Below are 21,458 nucleotides of genomic sequence, written 5' to 3' on the forward strand. Positions count from 1 at the left end.
TAGGTGTTTTTTAAAGGAATTATGCCTTGAAGCATTCATCCGCATGTAACTTGATTTTGTGAGCCAAATTCAGGATCAGCCATCCATTTGGCCTCCTTTCATTTGCTTGTGTCTGTGTACAGATGGTGAAATCAGGCGATGTTCGTGGAGTTCAGATCTGTGTGACGTGGATATTGTCAGTCACTGGCAGAAATGCAAGCACAATTTCCCTGTTGCAGTGACCTTTGTAACACATCTTCCCCCTTTTCAGCCCCTGTGTCAGCAGAGTGATTCAGGTCGAACCTCAGGCCTACACAGAGACTCACGACGGCACCCGCTCCAGCCCCCCACCCCCATACAGCAGCCACAGCTTCGCCCACGAGACACAGATCACCATGCAGTCCACGGTGCAGCTCCGCACAGAGTACGACCCCCACACACATGTGTACTACACGACCGCTGAGCCACTCTCCGAGATCTCTGTGCAGCCCGTCACCGTGACGCAGGATACCCTCAGCTGCCAGAGCCCTGAGAGCACCAGCTCCACAAGGGACTTGCTCTCCCAGTTCTCCGACTCCAGCCTCCACTGCCTGGAGCCCCCTTGTACCAAGTGGACACTCTCATCTTTTGCTGAGAAACACTATGCTCCTTTCCTCTTGAAACCAAAAGCCAAGGTAATTTTCCAAACAGAAGACTCTTCCTGTCTTGAGGAAGTAACAGACAGGTTCCTTGGGAATTCACTGGGTGTAAGGTAGCTTAGCCCTCCTAAGGAGCCAGTCCAGAGACGGCATAGAGCCATTTCAATGAGCTCATCTTCTACAGGAGTGAATCTCTAGGTAATAAGTGTTTCTGTGAATGTAGGTCAACGCCTTACACTTTAAACATGTAATTCTTCACGAGGTTGTTTAAAAATGTGATGATTATGATTTTACATTGTCACCCCTGGGAGAATGACACTTGCATGCCAGGGCCCGGCCAGCGTGATGGCAAAAGCGAGGCATAAACCAAACAGCTTCTTTGTGTAGGGAGAGTCAGCAACATCCCTTGGGGTCTGACCTCGTGGCTCTGTACTCTGTTGCAGGTTGTGGTGATCTTGCTTTTCCTGGGCTTGCTGGGTGTCAGCCTCTACGGGACCACCCGAGTGCGTGATGGATTGGACCTCACAGACATTGTGCCTCGGGAAACCAGAGAATATGACTTTATTGCAGCACAGTTCAAATACTTCTCTTTCTACAACATGTATATAGTCACGCAGAAAGCAGACTACCCGAATATCCAGCACTTACTCTACGACCTTCACGAGAGTTTCAGTAACGTGAAGTATGTCATGTTGGAAGAAAATAAACAGCTTCCCAAAATGTGGCTGCACTACTTCCGAGACTGGCTCCAAGGTAAGGTGCTGCTGGAGGCCGGCGTCCTTTCTAAATGCTTGGTCTGTGGTGTGTTCAGCTCCCACAAGTTCCTTTTGTTCACTTCCTTAAAGTGTTAGATTATAATGTAACACTGACACATTTCATTGACTTCTAAGTGTTGCTTAAAAGTCTTAGTAGACTGTTTCTGGGGAAGCCTCCCAAAACTGGCTTTTACCTATAAAACAATACAAACAGTTCTCTAGTTGACTGGGGAACTTCTGTGAGAATTTATGAGTGCACGTTAAGAGATGGGAAAGGACATTATAAACCATGGAGCTGGATACTTCTAGAGTTCTTTTTGGGGGGATGATTGCTAGTTTGGGTGACCAAGTGAAAACAAGGTGTTGATGGAATTTCTAGGCTGACTCACTGCGAGATTATAGCTGCTACTACACCAGCAGGTTTTGCATCATTGGTGAATAAATTTAACTTTCCATATTTTGACCATCTTTTGATTTGGCATAAAATGCTGTGAAGTAAACTTAAAAATTCGTAATCACATCTCACAGTATTTCATAAAAATGGGGGAGGTGGAGGAGGCAAAGTGGGGGAGAGTGGGGACGGAAAGGGACTTTGCTTGGGGTGATGGGTGCACGATGCAGCGTGCAGATGTTTTATTGAGTCGTAGACTTGGAACCTGCATGGTTTTGCGAACCAATGTCACCTCAATAAATTCAATTAACATTTAAAGAAAATGCCTTTTACAGCTTCTTACCTTGCTCTTAGAAATATCTCTAGGGAATAGTTGTCAACTGGAGGAAAAAAGACCTAAATTTGCTCCTAACTGCTGACTGAATATGAATGTATTCAGTGATTCCAAGAACATCTGTTCATTTATTCTGTGTTGACACATGGAAAGTGAAGTGGAGAATCAAGATAATTGTTCACACAATTCAAGCAAAAATGCTGTTACTGAAATACCCAAATAATTATGGCCCCCAACATTTTTTTGGCTTAAGTTAACCAAATGATTGTCTTAATTTCCCACTTAATTAGACTTGTTTAAACACAAATTTAAGTGCCCGTTTTTTGGTCTTAAGTCAATATATTTACATGTAAAGATTAAGCAGCCAGTTTCCCTGCATGAAACGGTGAACAACTTTGATTGAAAATTGTTCAATACAAGTTTCTGGCTTTGACTTGTGTTCCTAGAATTTTGCTCATTACATATATGTCATATTTGACCCCTTTTTTTGAGGCAAAGAAGACTACATGATATAAATATTTTGAACATTCTCATAAGATTAATTTGAATTTGTTTCTAGTCTTACTGGGAAGCAGTGTTTTGGGGGATAATGAGTCAAAGGAGGATCAGACAGTTGAGAGATTCCCTGCTTTTCTTTTTTTTCCCCCTCCATTGGCCAAAGATATGCAAATGACTTGCCACAAATGACAAAAAGATCTGCAGTGCACTGCCAGGTTGTGAGCAAAGAAGGGTTGCTGTGGAATTGACTTCAGTGTCCGCAGCCATTCCTGTGGACGCTCAGTATGGCATGTTAGGCGGGGTTTGGGAAGGGGGCCCAGCGGTATTGTCTCCAGGCTGTGCAGAGGGCTAACCTTTTTGTAGTGTATCGTAAATTATATCTGTGCCTTCATACCTTTAAAGACCTAAAGCAGTTGGACTTGAGAATCCTTTTTAAAATGCATTTGAATCATGTTTTGATTGCTAAGTGAGCCGTACCCACGTAGACCAAGTGAGATCCACTTAATGCTCCTAAGTCAGGGTCCCAGCCAGCCTTAGAACCAACTGCATCTGACTGTCAGGAGGTCCGGCAGAGCACTGTATACAGAATGGCCAGATACTAGGACCCTTGGCTGCCTAGAGGTATTTTGGGCCCATCCAGTGGTTGATTTTGGTCTTTGAACATTTCCTGCAAGGAAGCAGCTGTCCTTGAATCATCTGTTCTTCAAAATAATTTCTATGGTTGTTCAGTGGTGGAACTCTTGTGGGTTGTCAGTGGAATTATTGAAAACCATGTTATCCCCCTGGCCTTTATCAATATTTCAATATTTGTGGGGGTTGAATTCATAAAAATATAAAATGGCAATACAGAAATTATCCCATGTATCATCTTTAAACACACATGCAAATAAGGTAAAGTTGGGGATAAAAACCACATTGTGCGTCATACATACAAATGGTGTTTGTTATATTTCACACTGAATTATATAAATAAAATTTAAGGTAATGTTTTCTTTTTAGGGTCCCATATCAAAGTCCCATTGGCAGTTGGGATAGTTAGCTCAGAACTTTTCACCAGGAAATAATTAGTATAAAGTATTAAAAATGAGAGAAGTTTTATCTAAAACTTTTCATGTTTTGCTATAAAGTAAGTAAAATGTCAGTTTTTTCTGCAGTGTGCATATGTTAGAATATGAAATGTTGACCAAGGGGCGGTGGAAGCAAGTCCTTGTCCCTTGTTTCGTGCCCAGAGGTCATGGGTTGTATGTGCACTGAGGCTGGCCCACTGTTACTTGAGCTTTTGCTAATCAGTCAGAAAACCATATACTAATTATAAGGACTTAACTTTTCCATTAAGTCAGTGACTGTTTCTCATTCCAAGGAGAGTAAATGCCACGTGGGGGCCACCAGCACGGATGATGAGTGGGAGCATGTTGTCAGCAGGGTGGACCTCCCCAAACCAGACGTTCCTTCCTTTGTTTCACTCTATGGCATGCCAAAATTCTTAGCGTGTAACTACCTTTAAACTACACTCAGAGTTTGGATGCCCCCTGTGTGCCACCAGACGTTGTTGGTGCCTGTTAACTCTGCTATGCTAATCTTCCTTGCATTTTCAGCAAGTCCTTCCTGGGCACTTTAGTGTGTTCAGAGTAATTTAGAGCACCAGTGGCTCAAGCCAGCGGTGGAGTCAGGCTGCCTGGGTCCAGAGCTTAGCTCCAACATGTGCCTGCTGGTTGCCTTCCTCATGTAGTTTTACCTTTCCAAGGCTCAGTTTCCTCATCTGGGAAGTGGTATAACACAGCCATCCGAGGAGGCTGTTGTAGGAATTAAACTAGAGGTAATCTGCATGAAAGGCCTAGACAACCTAGGTCTCACCAAGCACGAGCTGCTCCTTAGGATTAACAGGTCAAGCCGGAAAGGTTTAAAGTACCATACAAGCCTTGAAGTGATGAAAATTCTATTATGGTGAGGAAAACAGATCAGGCCTCTCTTTTTAGGAGGGCGGGGTTGATTTTCCTCTCCTGTTTATTTTTTTCAAAAACAGGAAAAAAAAGGCTTTAGGTAACAAAATAACATCTGTTTAATACAGCTTGTTGTGTGCCCACCTTGCTGTGAGAACCAGCCTGTGTGGGCGTTGGGGGCATGCTGACCTGGTGGCCTCACTGCTACTGCTCCCCCACACTCCCCGAACAGGGCCTTCTTTCACCACTGAGCCCACAGTCCTCATCCCCAAACTGTTCGTATAAAAACAATGCCCACAGCAATGTCGGAAGGAAGGCTTAGTTTAAAGAGAGACAGACACAGAAGCAGGATCCTGTGCTCCCCCCCTCCCCCCATTTCAAATCCCAGGGTTTTAACCATTTGGAGCACTGACAGGACCTATTTTTTGGGGGGTGTCTTTGAAGTCACTCCAGGCATGTTGTGAAATGAAATAAACCCTTCTTCTCACTGGCTGCATCTAACCCATGCCTGTACAGCTTGTTCAAAAGATGTGGTTTCCTGAGCTGCTGGGGCACAGAACTCTACTTGGGAGGTGATTTGGGGGGGAGCAGGGCAGTAGAAGGGGGGTGGGGTGTCAGAGGAGAGTGTGTGCACACTGGGATGGCTCAGACCCCAAGGCCAGGTCACCAGGGCCCTGTTTTCTCTTCCAACATGCTTATCTCTTTACAGCTGTAGCCAAACCATCAGGTCTGTAATGATGGTTTTGATTACAGAGGCCAAGCGCAGCTGTGTGTGGTGGGCTGGTGGGCTTGCCCATCCCCCAAACCCAGTATGCTCTTTCCTTCCCCTCCCTGGGCTTGCGGTTTGTCATCTGTTCTCACAGAGCCCCCTTGTATTGGCCTGTGGCTTCCTGTTCTCAGTCTGATCCAAATTTACCCTGTGAGGTATTTCCCGGCACATACACCCGCACACAGGCTCCCTGCTACTCTCTCCTCCACACCCCCTCTCCTAAGGAAGGGTGGCAAAGAGGAAGAGAACAGTCGAGAGTGAATAGGTGTTGGCTGTGATCTTTACACAACCTGGCAGCGGATCCCACAGCTTGTATTAGCTGCACAAGTTGAACAGATGGAACAAATTGACAGAATCGTGTTCACTCACCCTGAGCTAGAAGCAGCTGAGTTGCTGTTTGAAGCTGGGCGTTTGAATGTGTTTTTTCCCCTCCTAGTGGAATTTCTGGTTGTATTGAAGAACCCATGGCTCAGCACCAGTGGCGTGAAACGGTTAATGAGCCTGGTGTGTCTTCCTCATTCTCTCTCTCTCTCTCTCTCTCTCTCTCTCTCTCTCTCTCTCCCCCTCCCCCCCTTCCCTCTCCCCTCTCTCACTCTTCCGCTTTCTTTTGGAATAGTCATGGAGGAAAAGGAGTTACTTTTTTAAAAGGTAAAACATATATTTATTTCCTAGAAATAAGTATTCCCGCCTTTAAAGCAATGACTATTAGCATCCTGAAGTTCTCTAAGGAAAAATCTAATATCATTTAACTTGAAGATGAATCTAAATATAACGAAGAATGTGCTGCTGATGTCCCACAACACCCTACCCTGCTCTCAGTTCTGAGCCACCCCATTAGGACCAGGGTCCTTTTGCTGAAGGGTTCTAACATATTTCATGCACTTGCCTTTTCTAGGACTTCAGGATGCATTTGACAGTGATTGGGAAACTGGGAAAATCATGCCAAACAATTACAAAAATGGATCAGACGATGGGGTCCTTGCCTATAAACTCCTGGTGCAGACCGGCAGCCGTGATAAACCCATCGATGTCAGTCAGGTACTCTCGCTGCCTGACACCCAGCTGGGGGTCAGGGGTCGGGGTTTGGAGGGCATGGGTGAGACAGCTGTCGTTCATAGCCTGGGATCCCAGCCTGTGATTTCTGGGGACTTCAGGCATAAGGGGCTAGAAGAACATTGAGTTGGCTCTAATTCACTTCATCCCACCAGCTAATTGTGTGGCCACAGGCAAGCCAGAGAGACTTATTCTGCAAGCAGGGACAAAGTGTTTGCCTCCTCCAGAGCAGCTGTCAGAACAAAGTACAGTCGAGGCAGTGCAGGCACTCTTCCGTGTTAGAAATGCTGTGTTGCCTTCTTTGCTTTGAATTCTAGTTTGTCACCTCATTGGTCTTGATTGTCATCAAATTTGGAAAGATGGAGTGGGTGGGTAGTGGTCACTTGAATGGGCAGAATTTAGGAGGGAGGGAGGGATGGGTTAGTAGATCAGAGAGGTTACTAGAAGGATGGGAGGATTTGTTGCATTTGATTCCCTCGGGGCACCCTGGCCCTAGGCATAGAGAAGGAGGACAACAGACATATTGCTCTGTCCTGAGGGAGAAATAGGGAAATGCAAATCCTTGGAAAATAATTGGATTCAGTCTCTTAGTAACAAGAGCTGCTGCTATTTAGTAATCATACTCCAACTGCATTTGTACCTTCGCAGTGACACTTTGATTCCATCGTATGCCTGTTGATTCCTCAGGCGTGTTGGGGAGTGTGTTCAGACCCTTCCAATTTCAAACGGCTCCAACACTACGGGCTTTCCCAGATCCTGTTTCCTCTGCTCTTTGTAGCTTACTTGCTTCACCTTCAGGCAGAAAACCATCATGCTAATGATCTTCCCAGCAGCTCTGTTTATTGTCTCCCTTTTCTTGCTGGCATTAAAGGTGACAGATTTACAAAGTACATTGTTCAGAGTTATTATGGAGTGTGAACTCAGTTCTTTATGGCCACATGCGTGTGCTGTCAGGTTTGACAAGGATGTGGGCATAGGAGCCTGTCTGAGAGATAGAGGGAATAGCTGTGGCTGGGCTGGGCTTCACGGACTAGGGACACTGGTGGGACAAAAGTGATTGGGCCAGCCGTTCTCCCCCTCCTCCCACTCCACCCCCGCCCCCCCCACACACATCATTTCCTCTGCCTGGGAGGGAGAATAGGGTGCTGCGTGCACGGAGGCCATGAGCTGTACTATGTAATTCCAGAGACAGCTTGAAGACATACAGTTGTTACATATCCTGTGGATTAATTGAATCCAGATCTCTGAAATTTAGTTCTCTCATTCTTCTCCACTCTTTCTTCCCTCACTCTTTGTCTGTTAACTGCTGTCACTGGTGTTTTTATTTTGCTAAAAGACCAAAAGCATTGGAACCTGGCCTGAATCTAAAGTAAACAGGAAAAAATATACATGTACATGTGTATGTATCTCTGTCATGGCGTTTTTCACCTAAGCGAAGCCCACAAGACCTGCCTTAGAGGGCGCATGGTATGTGTCCAGCATAGGATGTGGCATCCTGCTTGTGACCACCTCTCAGAAATAAGATTACCCAGAGAGACTGTGGCTGTGTGCCAGTTCCCTCCACTTTCTGGCAATGGGCATTTTTTGAATACACAGGTCATAGGAGGCTAGTGTTAGCAAAATTTATACAGATGTTGTTTTATTTTTATAGCTCTCCTCCATTTACTGGGTGGCATTTCCTTCAGTGTTAACAGCAGAGGTTAACTGCACACAGACGTGTATAGGGATTCTTGCCAGGTTTCCCCCCTTCCCCTCCTATAAATATGTTTCTCCAGATTGTTCATTCTCCGTCTTGGCTGCAGACAGTCTTTTAGCATTCAGATTTAATTGGTTCAGTTGATTCCTGGGCCATCTGCAGAACTGTGTGTGTGTTATAAACACTCCAATTTTTGCATCCTCTGTTCAGTGCATTTTGAAAGAAACCCAAGGTGTTCGGATGGGATTTTTTTTTTTTTTACACTTGCAAACAGTGGGCATTCTATCCTTTGCTACAAATTATGGGGGCATGGCTCTGCCTCTTTTTGTGTTAGGCAGGAGTATGTTTACCCCCAACCCCCTCCTGAAAGGCCTCTGCTCTTCCCATTTTGCAGTTGACTAAACAGCGCCTGGTGGATGCAGACGGCATCATTAATCCCAGCGCTTTCTACATCTACCTGACTGCTTGGGTCAGCAACGACCCAGTGGCTTATGCTGCCTCCCAGGCCAACATCCGGCCTCACCGTCCAGAGTGGGTCCACGACAAAGCCGACTACATGCCAGAAACCAGGCTGAGAAGTAAGTAGCCTCACCCAGGGCCTTCGAGTTTACGGAGCTGTCTTAGCCTGTTCTTCCCCGTTCAGTCACAGCCCTCATCCTCTGCTGCTGCCCTGGGTTCAAAAGTGTAAACAGGACAGTCTATTGCTTTTAGTTTAAAACTCGAGGAGACAGATGAGGGTGTGTCACAGAATACAACCCGTGCTCTTTCACATTGAGAAATAAGTCTCTAATCTGTTTGTAGCTTTAATTCGAAGACATCTACCAGGCAGAGCTCTTTAATGCCAGCTGTTCCCTGTGAAAGTTGGGGACGCCTCCAGGTTGAGTGTTATTTTACTATTGCAAAGTTTTATCACTAGGGATTATGTGTTTATCTTAACTTTGTCAACTCTGGTGTTGAAGGGATTTTTGGCATGTTGGGTCATTCTTATAAGCCACCAAGCCACCTGTACTCTGTCAAAGCTGTTTAAACCAGAGCAGGAAAGTCTGTATACAGCAGCGTCCTCTTCCTTCCCCCTCTCTGCTCTGTCTTTGGGAGGTGGTTCTGTATGGATTTAATTTGCATTTATGTTAGAGACGTTTAGTGGCATATACCTTGGATATGAAGCCGAGGGAGGACGTGAGAAAGAAGACAGGTTCCTCGGCAAACATGGCAGGGGAGTGAGTGGGTTGTACGTCCCCACATCTAAACCCCAGAGCCCTGTGGCAGGCAGCCAAGGCTTGTCTTAGTGAAAATTTATAGTTGAGATTATAATAGGGCAAATCATGTTCAGCAAGTCAACTGAATGACCCCAAAGGGTCTGGAACACACAACGGCAGTAACTAAATGCTTGTTGTGTAAGGATTTCTTCCCCTGCTGCTGAAGATTTAGCATTGCATTAGAAAAGAAACGTGGAGGGTTTAAGTGTGTTAGATCACTAAAAGGATCAGAGAGTTAAGCGTTTTTCTCTGTAAAGCATGACTTTCGAGTTACTTTTTTCTCCTAAGCGACTGAGAGAAACAGTTTGAACTTAGTATTTTCACTGGTGTCAGATGAACAGAAAAACATCTATGCAGTTGAATTCTTAAGTTGTTCAGACCCATTACAAAAGTGACTGCTTCTAAAACATTAAAATCAAAGGTGAAGTAAATATACATACAGATCACAGGCTCCCTCCAAAAAAACAAGTCAAAGGTGGATTATTGCTTTAAAAACTTTAAGCTGAACACTAAAATTCCATAGAGCAGAAGGCTATCATTGGTATTGTTTGCCCTGGCTGTTGAAAGAAGTGTAGTAAGTGGAACTTTTCTTACAGAGTTCTTTCTCTGTTTTTTGTAATTATGGAGAACTTGGGGATACACATCTGGCATGGTCAACAATAAGAATTTGTCACATCCCCTCCGTACCTGGATCACATCTTATTGCCTCTCACAGTATCGCCAGGAACCCCTTACCCATGGCTCCCTCTCTTTCGCCCTCTGCCTAGTCCCAGCAGCAGAGCCCATCGAGTATGCGCAGTTTCCTTTCTACCTCAACGGCTTGCATGACACTTCAGACTTCGTGGAAGCGATAGAAAAAGTCAGAACCATCTGCAGCAACTACACAAGCCTGGGGCTCTCCAGCTACCCCAATGGTTACCCCTTCCTCTTCTGGGAGCAGTACATTGGCCTCCGCCACTGGCTCCTGCTGTCCATCAGTGTGGTGCTGGCCTGCACGTTTCTTGTGTGTGCCGTCTTCCTCCTGAACCCCTGGACGGCCGGGATCATTGTGAGTTTATTCTAAGGGTCTTTGTGGAAGTCACATTCCTTTCAGCATAGCTCTTTCTGCAGCCGGGCAGTTTTGTTTATGTCTGGGCCTCTGGAGGAGGGTATAGATTGCATCATCCATACTATATTTATTCTGCGGGAGGTGGCGAGGTTCATGGTTAGGTAGAGCCTTTAATGGCCTTAATCCTGTGTCCCCTTTCCCTACAGCTTTAAACTTTTTAAGCATATTTTCCATAACAGCTCCTAGCATTTATGAAATACAGACACTCAAAGCATTACTAATTTTTTTAATTCATGTTATTTTGGGATAATCACAGACCTAATATGGATAAGGTTCTGCTAAATAGAGGGATAATCAGAGAAGTTAGAACAAAATGCTTGTGTGTGTTGTGTGTATTTTAATTCTCGGGGGAAAGCGGTACACTAGTATTGCTCACCTATTTTTTGGCATCCTTTCTCCACATGTAATACTTTCACATTTGAAAAAAGTTTTATTTAGAGTTTAATAAAATCATGGCAGGCTTTAAATTCCATGAAATGTGGTATAGATTTCAAAATGCCAAAATTATAAAAACAAAGACCAGGTCTCATTTCTGCACCAGAAGTCTGCGCAGCAGTTTTGTTAAAAGGTAAATGTTTAGTCTGTAGGACTGTTCATGGTACTTAAGCAATTGATGTCCCTCTTTCATTAGCTGATTGACAGGAAGCAAAGGAGACTCCCACTGTACTGCCCTTGCCCTGTCACTACCGCCCACTGCCCTACCCCCAGGAAGGGAGGATCTTTCCTCTTCTATCCATTGTAAAGATTATTTTATTTGTATTTTCTCTGCTTTGGCCCAAGAAACTCCTAAGATCTACTTCACAGATTTTCTTTCCATCCCCTTGCAAATGTTTACAAGGCAGATGAAATGCAAATGAAGCTTTTCCTTGGATTTAACTGTTTGCCTTGTCCACCCCAGTTGCTCTACATTTCTTCAAAGTGAAAGGGGTTGTAACCTGACCCACATCAGCAGACCGCAAGTCTCCTTTCTCCTGCTTAACTTACTCCCGAGTCATCCTTACTTAGTCCTTGGGCTCCAAACAAAAGCGAAGCTACTTTTAGGTGAAAGAACTTTTTTTCACCCCATCCTATCAGCATTCTTTAGGATGGAGGGTAGGGCAACCAAAAACTCTAAAATATCAACTCAGTTACAAAGTTGAAGGGTGGTCTCTGATGGTTAAGATCAAAACAGAAAGAAATACCTTGTTTTTAATTATATTTGTAGCTAGCGATAAATTGTCAGTTATGTGAATCTTCCTAGATTCTCTGGTGGAGTTTGGAAAATTTTAGGCTTTCTAGAGCCAGGTATATTGGGAAAACAATTTGCATTAGCACACTAAACTTCCCTGCTGTCCCCAAATTATCTCAAAGTCTCCCTTCCCAACAGGGAGGTGTTGGATTAGAAAGTAAAGATGGTTGCAGAAGCTATAGCAGGTCAGTGCTCTTGATCTGAAGTGAGGCCACATCAGGACTTTCATGCCTCCATTGTTTTCCATACCCAGAGTGTGTTTTTGCCCAGCCACTCACCCCTGTGCCTTCTTACAGGTGATGGTCCTGGCTTTGATGACAGTGGAGCTCTTTGGCATGATGGGCCTCATCGGAATCAAGCTAAGTGCTGTGCCTGTGGTTATCCTGATCGCGTCTGTCGGCATAGGTGTGGAATTCACCGTTCATGTTGCTCTGGTACGGGAGATATTGCCAACTTAGAACTCTATGAAAAGGCAATATATTTCCTCTATCTCTTATAGTCTGCAAGTTGGGGACCTTTTCATTTCCTAGGAGTGGCTGGAATGTGGCTGGATGCCTTTCCCTCCTAGGGAATCTAAGGAGAAGGTCATTGAAGGTGAACTTGTGTTGGGTCAGGAAGGATCCTGTTTGTTTGGTGGTGTCATTAGTGTTACCACAGGTCCTAAAATTCCCAAGACAGGTGGTTTATGTGTATGAGTGTGTGCGCACAGCGACACACAGTGTTGAAAACCACAGTAATAAAGCATGGGTAAAATGAGACCACACTCAAAGGTTTATTGGGACTGGCATAATTGAAGGTGAGACAAGTTGGCAGCCACGGAGACATCCTGGGGCCGGTGAGCAAAGGTGTGGGTGCTCAGTGTGGAGGGGCTGCTCTTCCACTCAGCTCATTCACCTTCTGGCCTCCAAGTTCGAGAACTGGGTTTGTTCTCCACGGGAGGATTTTTCCTCTCTCTTCCTGTGCACAGTCCTATGAATGCTTTGTTAGGAGAAATTAAAGTTAAGAAAGTCCTAAATCCAAGAGACAAGGCCATCATCTGTATTTATCAGAGAATTATTCAAAAGCCTCATAGTAGTATGTAAATTGCAGATTATTGGTAGGCATCCAGTGAATTTTTATTGACGGAATAAATACTGATGTTTAGAATGGCCTAGCTAGCAAGCCGAGCATTGGGATTTAACTATGTTTGTAGTCGCCAGCATTGGTTTTCTTTGGGCTCAACACACTCCATGTGCGCAGCTCTGCATGTGCTTCTGCCTTGTGCCCTCAGTAGCTCACATGCATCTCTTGGGGCCACTTTTGTGCAACTTAGAGTTTGTGCACTTTTGTGTTTCAACAGGAATATTTTGTTGAAGTTGACCCATTTTTATCCCAGTGTATAAGGAAAAAAGCTGATAGTACAGAAACAGTATTCTATAAATTTTGAGCCTGCCCAAATTACTTTCCTTCATTGAACTGGGAGCAGGGAGAGAAGAGCCCAACAGCCCACAGGGGTGTCAAACTCATTTTCACCGGGGGCCTCATCAGCCTCACAATTGCCTTCAAAGGGCTGAATGTAGAGCTCCTTGCCCCTAGTTAAGGAGTAGTTACATTCATACAGTCCTAAAATTACATTCGGCCCTTTAAAGGCAACCGCGAGGCTGACGTGGTCCCCAGTGAAGATGAGTCTGACACCCCTGGCCTAGAACTTAGAAACACATCATTCTAACATCATTTCTTCAAAAAGGAGGAAACACTGTGTGTGAATTAAGAATTCACAAGTGTTTTTATTGTGATGCTAATGAAATTTTGGTAGCTTACATTGCAAACACTGGCAGGTCTGTCCCAGAACAGATTCTTAGACTGGGAATTGTAAGAATTTAAGGGGTATCAAGAGCCAACTTGGCTTAGTGACCAGCAGCCACTGTTCAGTGCTTCAAGCCCAAATCTTCGTCAGGAGACTGTTGCACACAGGACGCAGTGTTTTTTACCCTGGCCCGTGCGTGAACATCTGTTTGAAGTGGTCAGTTACTGCTGGTGGTGAAGTGCAGTCTTCCGTAAATGTCTTCAAGCATTTGGGGTTCCGGTCAGTTCCCTGTTTTGGTAGCACACATTGAATGTGAGAGGATAAAGCAGCTTGACCTTTTGGCCTCATGGCCCAAGTACAACACAAAGTAACAGGGTTCCAAACATGTTGGTGCTTTCCTCCCAAGAGAAAATGGCATGTAGATTGACCCTGAAGTCTGCTAACTATGCATAGAGAGAAAAGGTTGCTATTCATAGCACACCTTGTTATTCTTTTGTTTCTTGGTTTGTTAAGGAAAAGAACCTTCCTGTCCCTCCACAGGGTGCATAAGCGATGGGAATGCACCCTGCAGTGTGTTGTGGCCCTGGGGATTTAAGGAGCCGCCACGAATCCTCTCTTCTCAGCATATCTCAGAACAGCCTGAACTTTCAAGCAGAGAGAACTTGTGCCAGGCCCAGACCTCCCTGTTGGGTTCCCGCTACAGGACCAGGCAGGGTGTAACATAACTGACTCACATTAAATCAGTCTTCGGCCACACTCTCAAGCCAACAGTCTGAAACTTAACAGCCTGATACACTGGGACTTTGTAAAGTTGCCATTTAGTAAAACAACGTTCTTGACCTGGGCGAGTTTTAGAGAAGGGACAGGATGTGTCCATGTGTAGTCAGAGCAGGATTACTTTGTACAGTTCTGTGTTTTCCTATAATACCTCTGTGGTGCTTAGATGTACTACAAGCACGTTAGTTTGAACACAGTGACAGAAACCCTAACCTAAGCATAATCATGAGGAAATAAATATTTAGCACCTAGTTGTACGTGACACCAAGTCAAGCCCATGCAGAAGTAAGAGCTTGACCATCCAAAATCCGGCAAAAATGCTGTCGCTTTCACAACTGGAGGTCTCCCATGTGAATGGTGTGACAGAATTTGAGTCGGGGAGAGAACTCAAGGGTGAGTAGCAGTGAAGGGGAACATTCTGATCACTTTTGTGTAATTTTTGGTTTGGTTTTTAATTTCAGGTAAGTGTGCCTTCCATCCTGTTTTATTGTTGTTATTCACGATTTACATCAACACCAAATATGATCCAATATCACGAACAGGTCATTTTAATGTAAGCCCAGATTGAGCCAGTTGCGTAACCCTGATGAAGCAGGAAGTCCGAGAGGTTCTGCAGAGGCAGATTAAAGCAGCTTGCAGGATTGAAGACGAAGCTGACCATTACCAAGTCAGGTCCAGGGCTCTGATCATCTCAACTCTTCTCATTGCACAGGCCTTTCTCACGGCCATTGGTGATAAGAACCGCAGGGCTGTGCTTGCCCTGGAGCACATGTTTGCACCTGTCCTCGATGGGGCCGTTTCCACTCTGCTGGGAGTACTCATGCTTGCAGGATCAGAGTTTGATTTCATTGTCAGGTAAGCAGCAGTAGGGTAAATCATTCTTATTTGCTCATGTGATCTCTATTGCTTATTTCCTTCTGTGTGTGGTAGATGACAGCATTTGCTCTTCGTTATGGCTCAACTTCCCCCATCTTCATTGAGGTATAACTTACTATTGACAAATAAAAATCGTGTATATCTAAGGTTTACAACATGTTTTGATTACCACAATTTGTGATGCCACTTTCTTTTGAGTTTGTTAACTTGTTTGAGTTTGATTGGCATGAAGACAAGCTCTCTGCTAGGGCCATCTTGGAGAGAGAAGATGGAGGGAGGGTTCAGGGCCAGCAGCAGAGACATCACAGCTCCAGGCTGAAGGTTACCCAACACTCCATTTATTGGTATTCCAGGTTAGAAGTATGTATAGAAAGAGATGATGGTGGTTCCCACTAATTGACTGAATTTGACCTTCACTTTTTCAAAACTGTATCAAGGAAAACATACAAATACCTTAAATTGTTACCTAGATTTTTTCCATTTAAGATAATGTGCCCAGATTTCAGATTTGAGTTCCCAATAAGATTTAGGTGCATTTAATACTTGACTTTGGCCTCAAATTTTGGAAATCCAAGCTTATTTTGGATACTTCTCTTTGAATCTCAAGGCAAGGAATTTCTGGTGGATTTAATGAAGAAGAATAGGACTTCGTTAAGTACGAAAAGAGAGCAAGTTTCCCTTTTGACAAGAATTTGAGAACAGCAGGGTGACCGTTTGCTTCTCTGGAGGGCCTCTGCTCTTGTGTGAAGCAGCTGTGCTGGGAGGGAGCACTGCTTGTCCGTGGAGCAGGTGGCGGGGCTTCACTGCAGAAGCGATAGTCCAGGGTTCAACCCCAGTGAGCCAAGGCCGGATTGTTTGTGCTGCTTCAGTAATCTGGAGGGAGAGTCCAAAAAGGCTTTCCTGGAATGTGTGTGTGTCTATCTTGATAGGCCTTTCATTTTCAAGTACGAAGAAGAGGGTTTTCAGTTTTAGCTAGTTTGTTATGAAAAAAACATCAGTCCACTGGCATATAACCTGTTGGATGGTTCATCATCTTGGAGCTCTAGCATTCCTAGAAGGAGAGCCAGTTTGCTCACTGTCATTTTGGTGTAGGGTGAGTGAAGAGGTGAGATACCTATTCCAGCGTAGATCACACTTCTCAAACTGTAATGTGCTTATAATCACCCACGGCTCTTGGGAAATGCAGACCAGATCTCATTGGAGGTGGGAGTGTGGGGAGAAGACTGCATTTCTAGCCAGATCCCAGGTGATGCCCATACCACTGGTGTCAACACAAATCAGTTAACAAGCCAATTAGTATATTCTTGTTTGCCATTACCAAATAGATAAATGCCTTAACTAGAATAAGGTTTTGATTTGGGTTTTAAGCTCTTAATTTGACTTTCCTTTACTACTTTTGCATACATTTATTTATTCATGTGTTAGTAGTTGTTTCTTTATGGTATAAAAAGCCCTATGTCAAAAGAGTTTCTTTTGTGTAACTTCTCATTCAACACAACATGAAAATCACCTCATAAGTACGTACGGGCCCCATCCCCTTCCATGTAACTTACAAGGGAGGAGTTCACAGGCCATTCAAAACCATGGGAAGTGCAGGGTATGACGGGATCTCAGAGCCAAAGGAGCCATGCAGAGGAGAATTAGCCTGAACCTGAACAACCTGCTGGCACCTGGATGGAGGACGGAATCCCAGCTCTCTCATCTAACCCCTGGCTTCTTGTTCTGTCCCAGAGATATCAGAGTTCTTATTTCAAGCACTTAAATGGGCTTCCAATTTTCTAGAACTGGATGGATTAACCTGATAAAGCCCTCACTGGGGTCGACTAGATGAGCAGACACTGTATACACTAAGCGTCAGAAATCTAATTGGTCTGTTTATTCAACAGTTAGATGGATGGGATGCAAATGTCTTAATGCCTGCTGCTGATGTATGCTTCTGCCTAAAGTTCCAGCAGTTTACATTAGAGCAAGACTGTTGGCCGCTTGGCTTTTACTAATGCAGCTCAGAAGTTTCTAGTGTTTACAATAGCTGCAAGGTATTTGTATTTTTATAGGGATTCTCTCTCCTTTCATCTAATGTTGAAGCACATATAGAAATGGCAAAGTTTTGAGCCTATTCTGTTTTATGATCAAGAGACCATTAACAGATAGATATCTTGCCCTCCCTCTTCCCAGAATATCCTGAGCTCTGCCCCCCACAATCCACTTCCACCAAAATTGCCCTAGAAATCATCAGTTACAGAAACACACGCTTGCATGGAATCTGTCCCTCCCCCTCCCTCTCCCCTTGTGTGGAGTGTCCGCCAGTGGCTGTCCCTGGCTGACAGGTTTACCTTGGTATTCATGAACGATCCCAGACCTTAGCCCTCAGCGGTGGGAAAGGAGGGCCACTTGTGCACTCTCCTCTTCTTCATGGTGCTGCAGCCTTTATGTTTGAATTGGCTGACGCAAATCAAGAGTATTCAGAGATGCTAAATTGTTCAACAAAAGATTGGCCACAGAGCAGCCCCATCACTGTGGACTGCCCCTCCCCCCACCAATGCCCCAGCAACCACAGAATGGGCAGTGTTTTCTTTTCAGAAAGCTGGTTCCCCTGTTCTAAGAACAGTTGCAATTGGAGCTGTTTGGTTAAACTGGAACTCACAGAATTCTAGACAGAAAGTCATGATTAATGAAAGCACAGGGAAAGCCTTACCTGATACACTGGAGATGCAGAGATTCTGCTCTCAGATGCAGAAGCATTTCACAGTGGATTAGCTGCTGCACAAGTGGGCTGCTTTGCCTCCTGTGCTAAATTGTTTAAATTCTACACCCTTCACTTCATTTGTTTGCTTCTGCTGAGTTTTCATGGACGGGGCCCCTCTGCATTGTATTTGTGCTTTCAGTCTGCTCAGCCATTCAGTTCGCACTCCATATTTTTGTGTTTGTTTAACACATTCATAAATAACATTACATGCCATGAGATTTCAGCAAATTAAGAAACTAATTTTTTTTCTCCCAACTTTGGGTTGTGGAATGCAGCCCTCAAAATCTTAAGGTAAAAAAAAAAAAAAAATCTGTTGCTGAATTTGAACTGTAATTTTCTAACAACCTTTTCACCTGTGTGGGTCTTGCTAATTTTTGGCTTATGATGTGCTGTAATGTTTGGGCACTTGAAAGGTAGCTTAATTTATCTTTGCCACAGTGAATATTTGTTTCCCTTTTATCTTCAAGGTATTTCTTTGCTGTCCTGGCAATCCTAACAATCCTGGGTGTTCTCAATGGGCTGGTTTTGCTTCCAGTCCTGTTGTCCTTCTTCGGACCATATCCTGAGGTCAGTTACTGTGCCGGCATAGTGTGCAGTCTGCCGGCTGCCCGAATGCTGTTTTTCCTGGTGTCACTATTCATGCAGATATTTAGGTATATCCACACTACTGATGATTTACTTTTTCAGTAAACATCTCAATAACTATCACTTTTTTCTGTTCAGTGTAATAGTTTTGGGGTTGCAGTATTGGTTTTTCTGTTTTGTTTTTTAAAACCAAATGAATGGCAGCCCGTGTCCTATAGGTCTATGTCAATGAAGCATTTTCTGCTCAAGTGGACTCTCTGGGCTTGAACAAGAGTAAAAAGGGCCCCGCCTGCCTTTCCAGTGTGTGAGAGCGGAGGGCACTTCTTTTGCTCCAGCTGTCCAATCTCAGAGTCTTCCTCAAGTGGCAGAGATGGGGAGGGGCATACAGCTTAGTCATCCAGGGAGGGCAAAGGCCCCTGAACAATACTGTTCTTTGAACTTTGAGTGTAGCCAACAGGTAAATGGATGATGGCAATTTTAATGTGGAATCCTGTTAAATAGGTATCTCCAGCCAACGGTCTGAATCGACTACCCACCCCTTCCCCTGAGCCACCCCCCAGTGTGGTCCGGTTTGCTGTGCCCCCCAGTCATGCGAACAACGGGTCGGATTCCTCTGACTCAGAGTACAGTTCTCAGACAACGGTGTCGGGCATCAGTGAGGAGCTGCGGCAGTATGAGATACAGCAGGGCGCCAGGGGCCCTGCCCACCAGGTGATTGTGGAAGCCACAGAAAACCCTGTCTTCGCCCGCTCCACTGTAAGTCACTCTCAAGGGCCACCCTTCCCTGCTCTGGGCAGCAAATCTGACAGACAGGATACAAAGACAATAATAGAGATTAGGTGGATCATTTGAAATTGCCAGTATTTGACTCTTCTTAAACTGTAAAAGTGTCTGTTTCATGTAGCTGGATCTCATGTGGATCAAAAAGGGCAGAGGCCGGGAATAATAAATACACGAAGCAGCGGCTTGTATCTTATTTGGGTGAAGGACAGTCTGAGCTGGAGGGCCAGTGGGAAAGCAGGCCTTGCCTCTTCTTTTTATTTTTTTCTAAGTTGCATATTGTTTTAGCTTAATACTTTAAAAAATGGAGTGGGATTTTTATTGCTAGCAAAAGTGATATATTTTTTTCTCCCACTTCCGTTACCTTTAATTGTCCTTAGTACAAAATTATTTCCGTTATTATTGTTTAGGATTTTACCACAAGCTTTTGTGGCTCCAAGTACATATTCTGGGTGCCTAAGAAGATTAGCCTTCAGTAATTCGGGAAAGCTATGAGCCTGGGAGCCCCGGACTCCTCCTCTGTTCTGTGCTCCCCACATTATCCTCAGTCCCCCAGTCCTAGAGCACAGCCCACAAAATTCAGGGAAGGTTCTAAGGCTCATATTCATCCAACCGAGGGCCTCCTGCTGTCCCTCTAGGAAATGGGTATTCCAGGCCCAGGCCAGAACAGGCCCTCCTTGAAAGAGAGAAGGGCCAACCAAGTAACCTAAATTTTCCTCCTCTTACCCCCTGGGGTGAAGCCTGCTGAGCTGCAGTGTGAATCTGGTTTTGTTCAGCGGGAGCCTAAAATAGGTACAAGCTGAACAACTTTGAAGTTGGTCACGGTCCTTTTGATTGATGTGGCCACTGTGTTGCTCCATAGTTTGTATAGAGACCCAGAAACCAGATTCCTAACAACCAGACAGAGCAGCGCTGCCCCACAGAACTCTCTGCAATAAAGTGAATGCTGTCTGTGGCCACATGTGGCTGTTGAGCACTTGAAATGTGGCTAGTGAGACTGAGAAGCTGAGCTTGAATTTTAGTCAATTTAAATGTAAATAGGTATCTGTCCCTAATGGCTACCATATTCAGCAGCATAGGTGAAGACAGTTCTACCAACGTCTGACATTTGGGTGAACCATGGCCAGGTGCTTGGCTCTATTAACAGAGGAGTTGGGATCTGACCCTTCTGAGCAGGGCGGGGTGGTGGACTCTGGAAGGGAGGCCACTCGGATACTCTCCAACCACAGCCCTGCATTTATGGGCAGCAGCCATATGTGTCCAGGCAGCTGTGTTGGTGAAAGCCTGGATGGACACAGGTTCCAAATAAGGTGCTCCTCTGCCTTGTCGTGGAGGTTGTAAGACAATGGGTTTTTTCTTTTGTGAGTGGAAGGCCCCTGTTGACTCCCTTTGTCCTCTCCCAGCCATTGTGGGGTTGACTGAGTTCTTGGTTAAGAAGAGCTTTGTGTGGGTGGCCAGGCAGGAACTGGAGCCAAATAAGGGAGGGCTGGGAGTACCAGGGTGATGCCCACCCTGGAGTTAGCACCCAGCCTGCTTTAACCTGCCCTCACCCTCTGCAGGTGGTCCATCCTGAAGTGAGACATCACCCACCCTCAAACTCTCGACAGCAGACCCACCTGGACTCAGGGTCCCTGCCACCTGGACGGCCAGGACAGCAGCCCCGGAGGGAGGCTCCCAGAGAAGGCTTGAGGCCGCCCCCCTACAGACCACGCAGGGATGCTTTCGAAATGTCTACTGAAGGACACTCAGGCCCTAGCAATAGGGACCGCGTGGGCCCCCGGGGAGCCCGCTCTCACAAGCACCCGGTGTTCACTGCCGTGGGCAGCTCCATGCCTAGCTACTGCCAGCCCATCACCACTGTGACAGCTTCAGCGTCCGTGACTGTTGCTGTGCACCCTCCACCTGCCCCCGGGCCCGGGCGGAACCCCCGAGGGGGGCTGTGCCCAGACTATGAGGACTACCCCCAGGCGGAGCCCAGGCTGTTCGAGGACCCCCATGTGCCTTTTAATGTCCGATGCGAGAGGAGGGATTCCAAGGTGGAGGTCATAGAGCTGCAGGACGTGGAATGCGAAGAGAGGCCCCGGGGCAGCAGCTCCAACTGAGGTGTGTGAGGCCAGAGGGACACAGAGAGCAAAGCTCCTTGGGTTTTCTGGGTCCCGGGGCCCCCTGGCTTTAGCATGTCCCGAACTGAACGCCAGTGACCTCTGATCCTCAAGGCAATGCTGCCGTATCTAAGCTCTGTCATCTCTGGGGAACCAGTCTT

General features: G+C 45.5%; 1 protein-coding gene across 3 annotated transcripts in view; it reads left to right on the forward strand.

The window, feature by feature from the left end:
* PTCH1 (patched 1) overlaps nucleotides 1-21,458 on the forward strand; it is a 61,306-nt gene that overhangs the window by 36,665 nt on the left and 3,183 nt on the right. For all 3 annotated transcript variants that reach the window (XM_024558290.4, XM_053925227.2, XM_053925223.2), the window contains 10 exons: nucleotides 251-653; nucleotides 1,061-1,370; nucleotides 6,200-6,342; nucleotides 8,448-8,631; nucleotides 10,077-10,357; nucleotides 11,942-12,079; nucleotides 14,921-15,063; nucleotides 18,298-18,397; nucleotides 18,917-19,171; nucleotides 20,755-21,298. In XM_024558290.4, the coding sequence (XP_024414058.2) occupies nucleotides 251-653; nucleotides 1,061-1,370; nucleotides 6,200-6,342; nucleotides 8,448-8,631; nucleotides 10,077-10,357; nucleotides 11,942-12,079; nucleotides 14,921-15,063; nucleotides 18,298-18,397; nucleotides 18,917-19,171; nucleotides 20,755-21,297 (2,500 nt within the window). In that variant the 3' untranslated portion in view covers nucleotide 21,298. The remainder of the gene's footprint in view (nucleotides 1-250; nucleotides 654-1,060; nucleotides 1,371-6,199; nucleotides 6,343-8,447; nucleotides 8,632-10,076; nucleotides 10,358-11,941; nucleotides 12,080-14,920; nucleotides 15,064-18,297; nucleotides 18,398-18,916; nucleotides 19,172-20,754; nucleotides 21,299-21,458) is intronic.

The sequence above is a fragment of the Desmodus rotundus genome, chromosome 1 (assembly GCF_022682495.2).
Source record: "Desmodus rotundus isolate HL8 chromosome 1, HLdesRot8A.1, whole genome shotgun sequence".
In the NCBI taxonomy this organism is placed as follows: domain Eukaryota; kingdom Metazoa; phylum Chordata; class Mammalia; order Chiroptera; family Phyllostomidae; genus Desmodus; species Desmodus rotundus.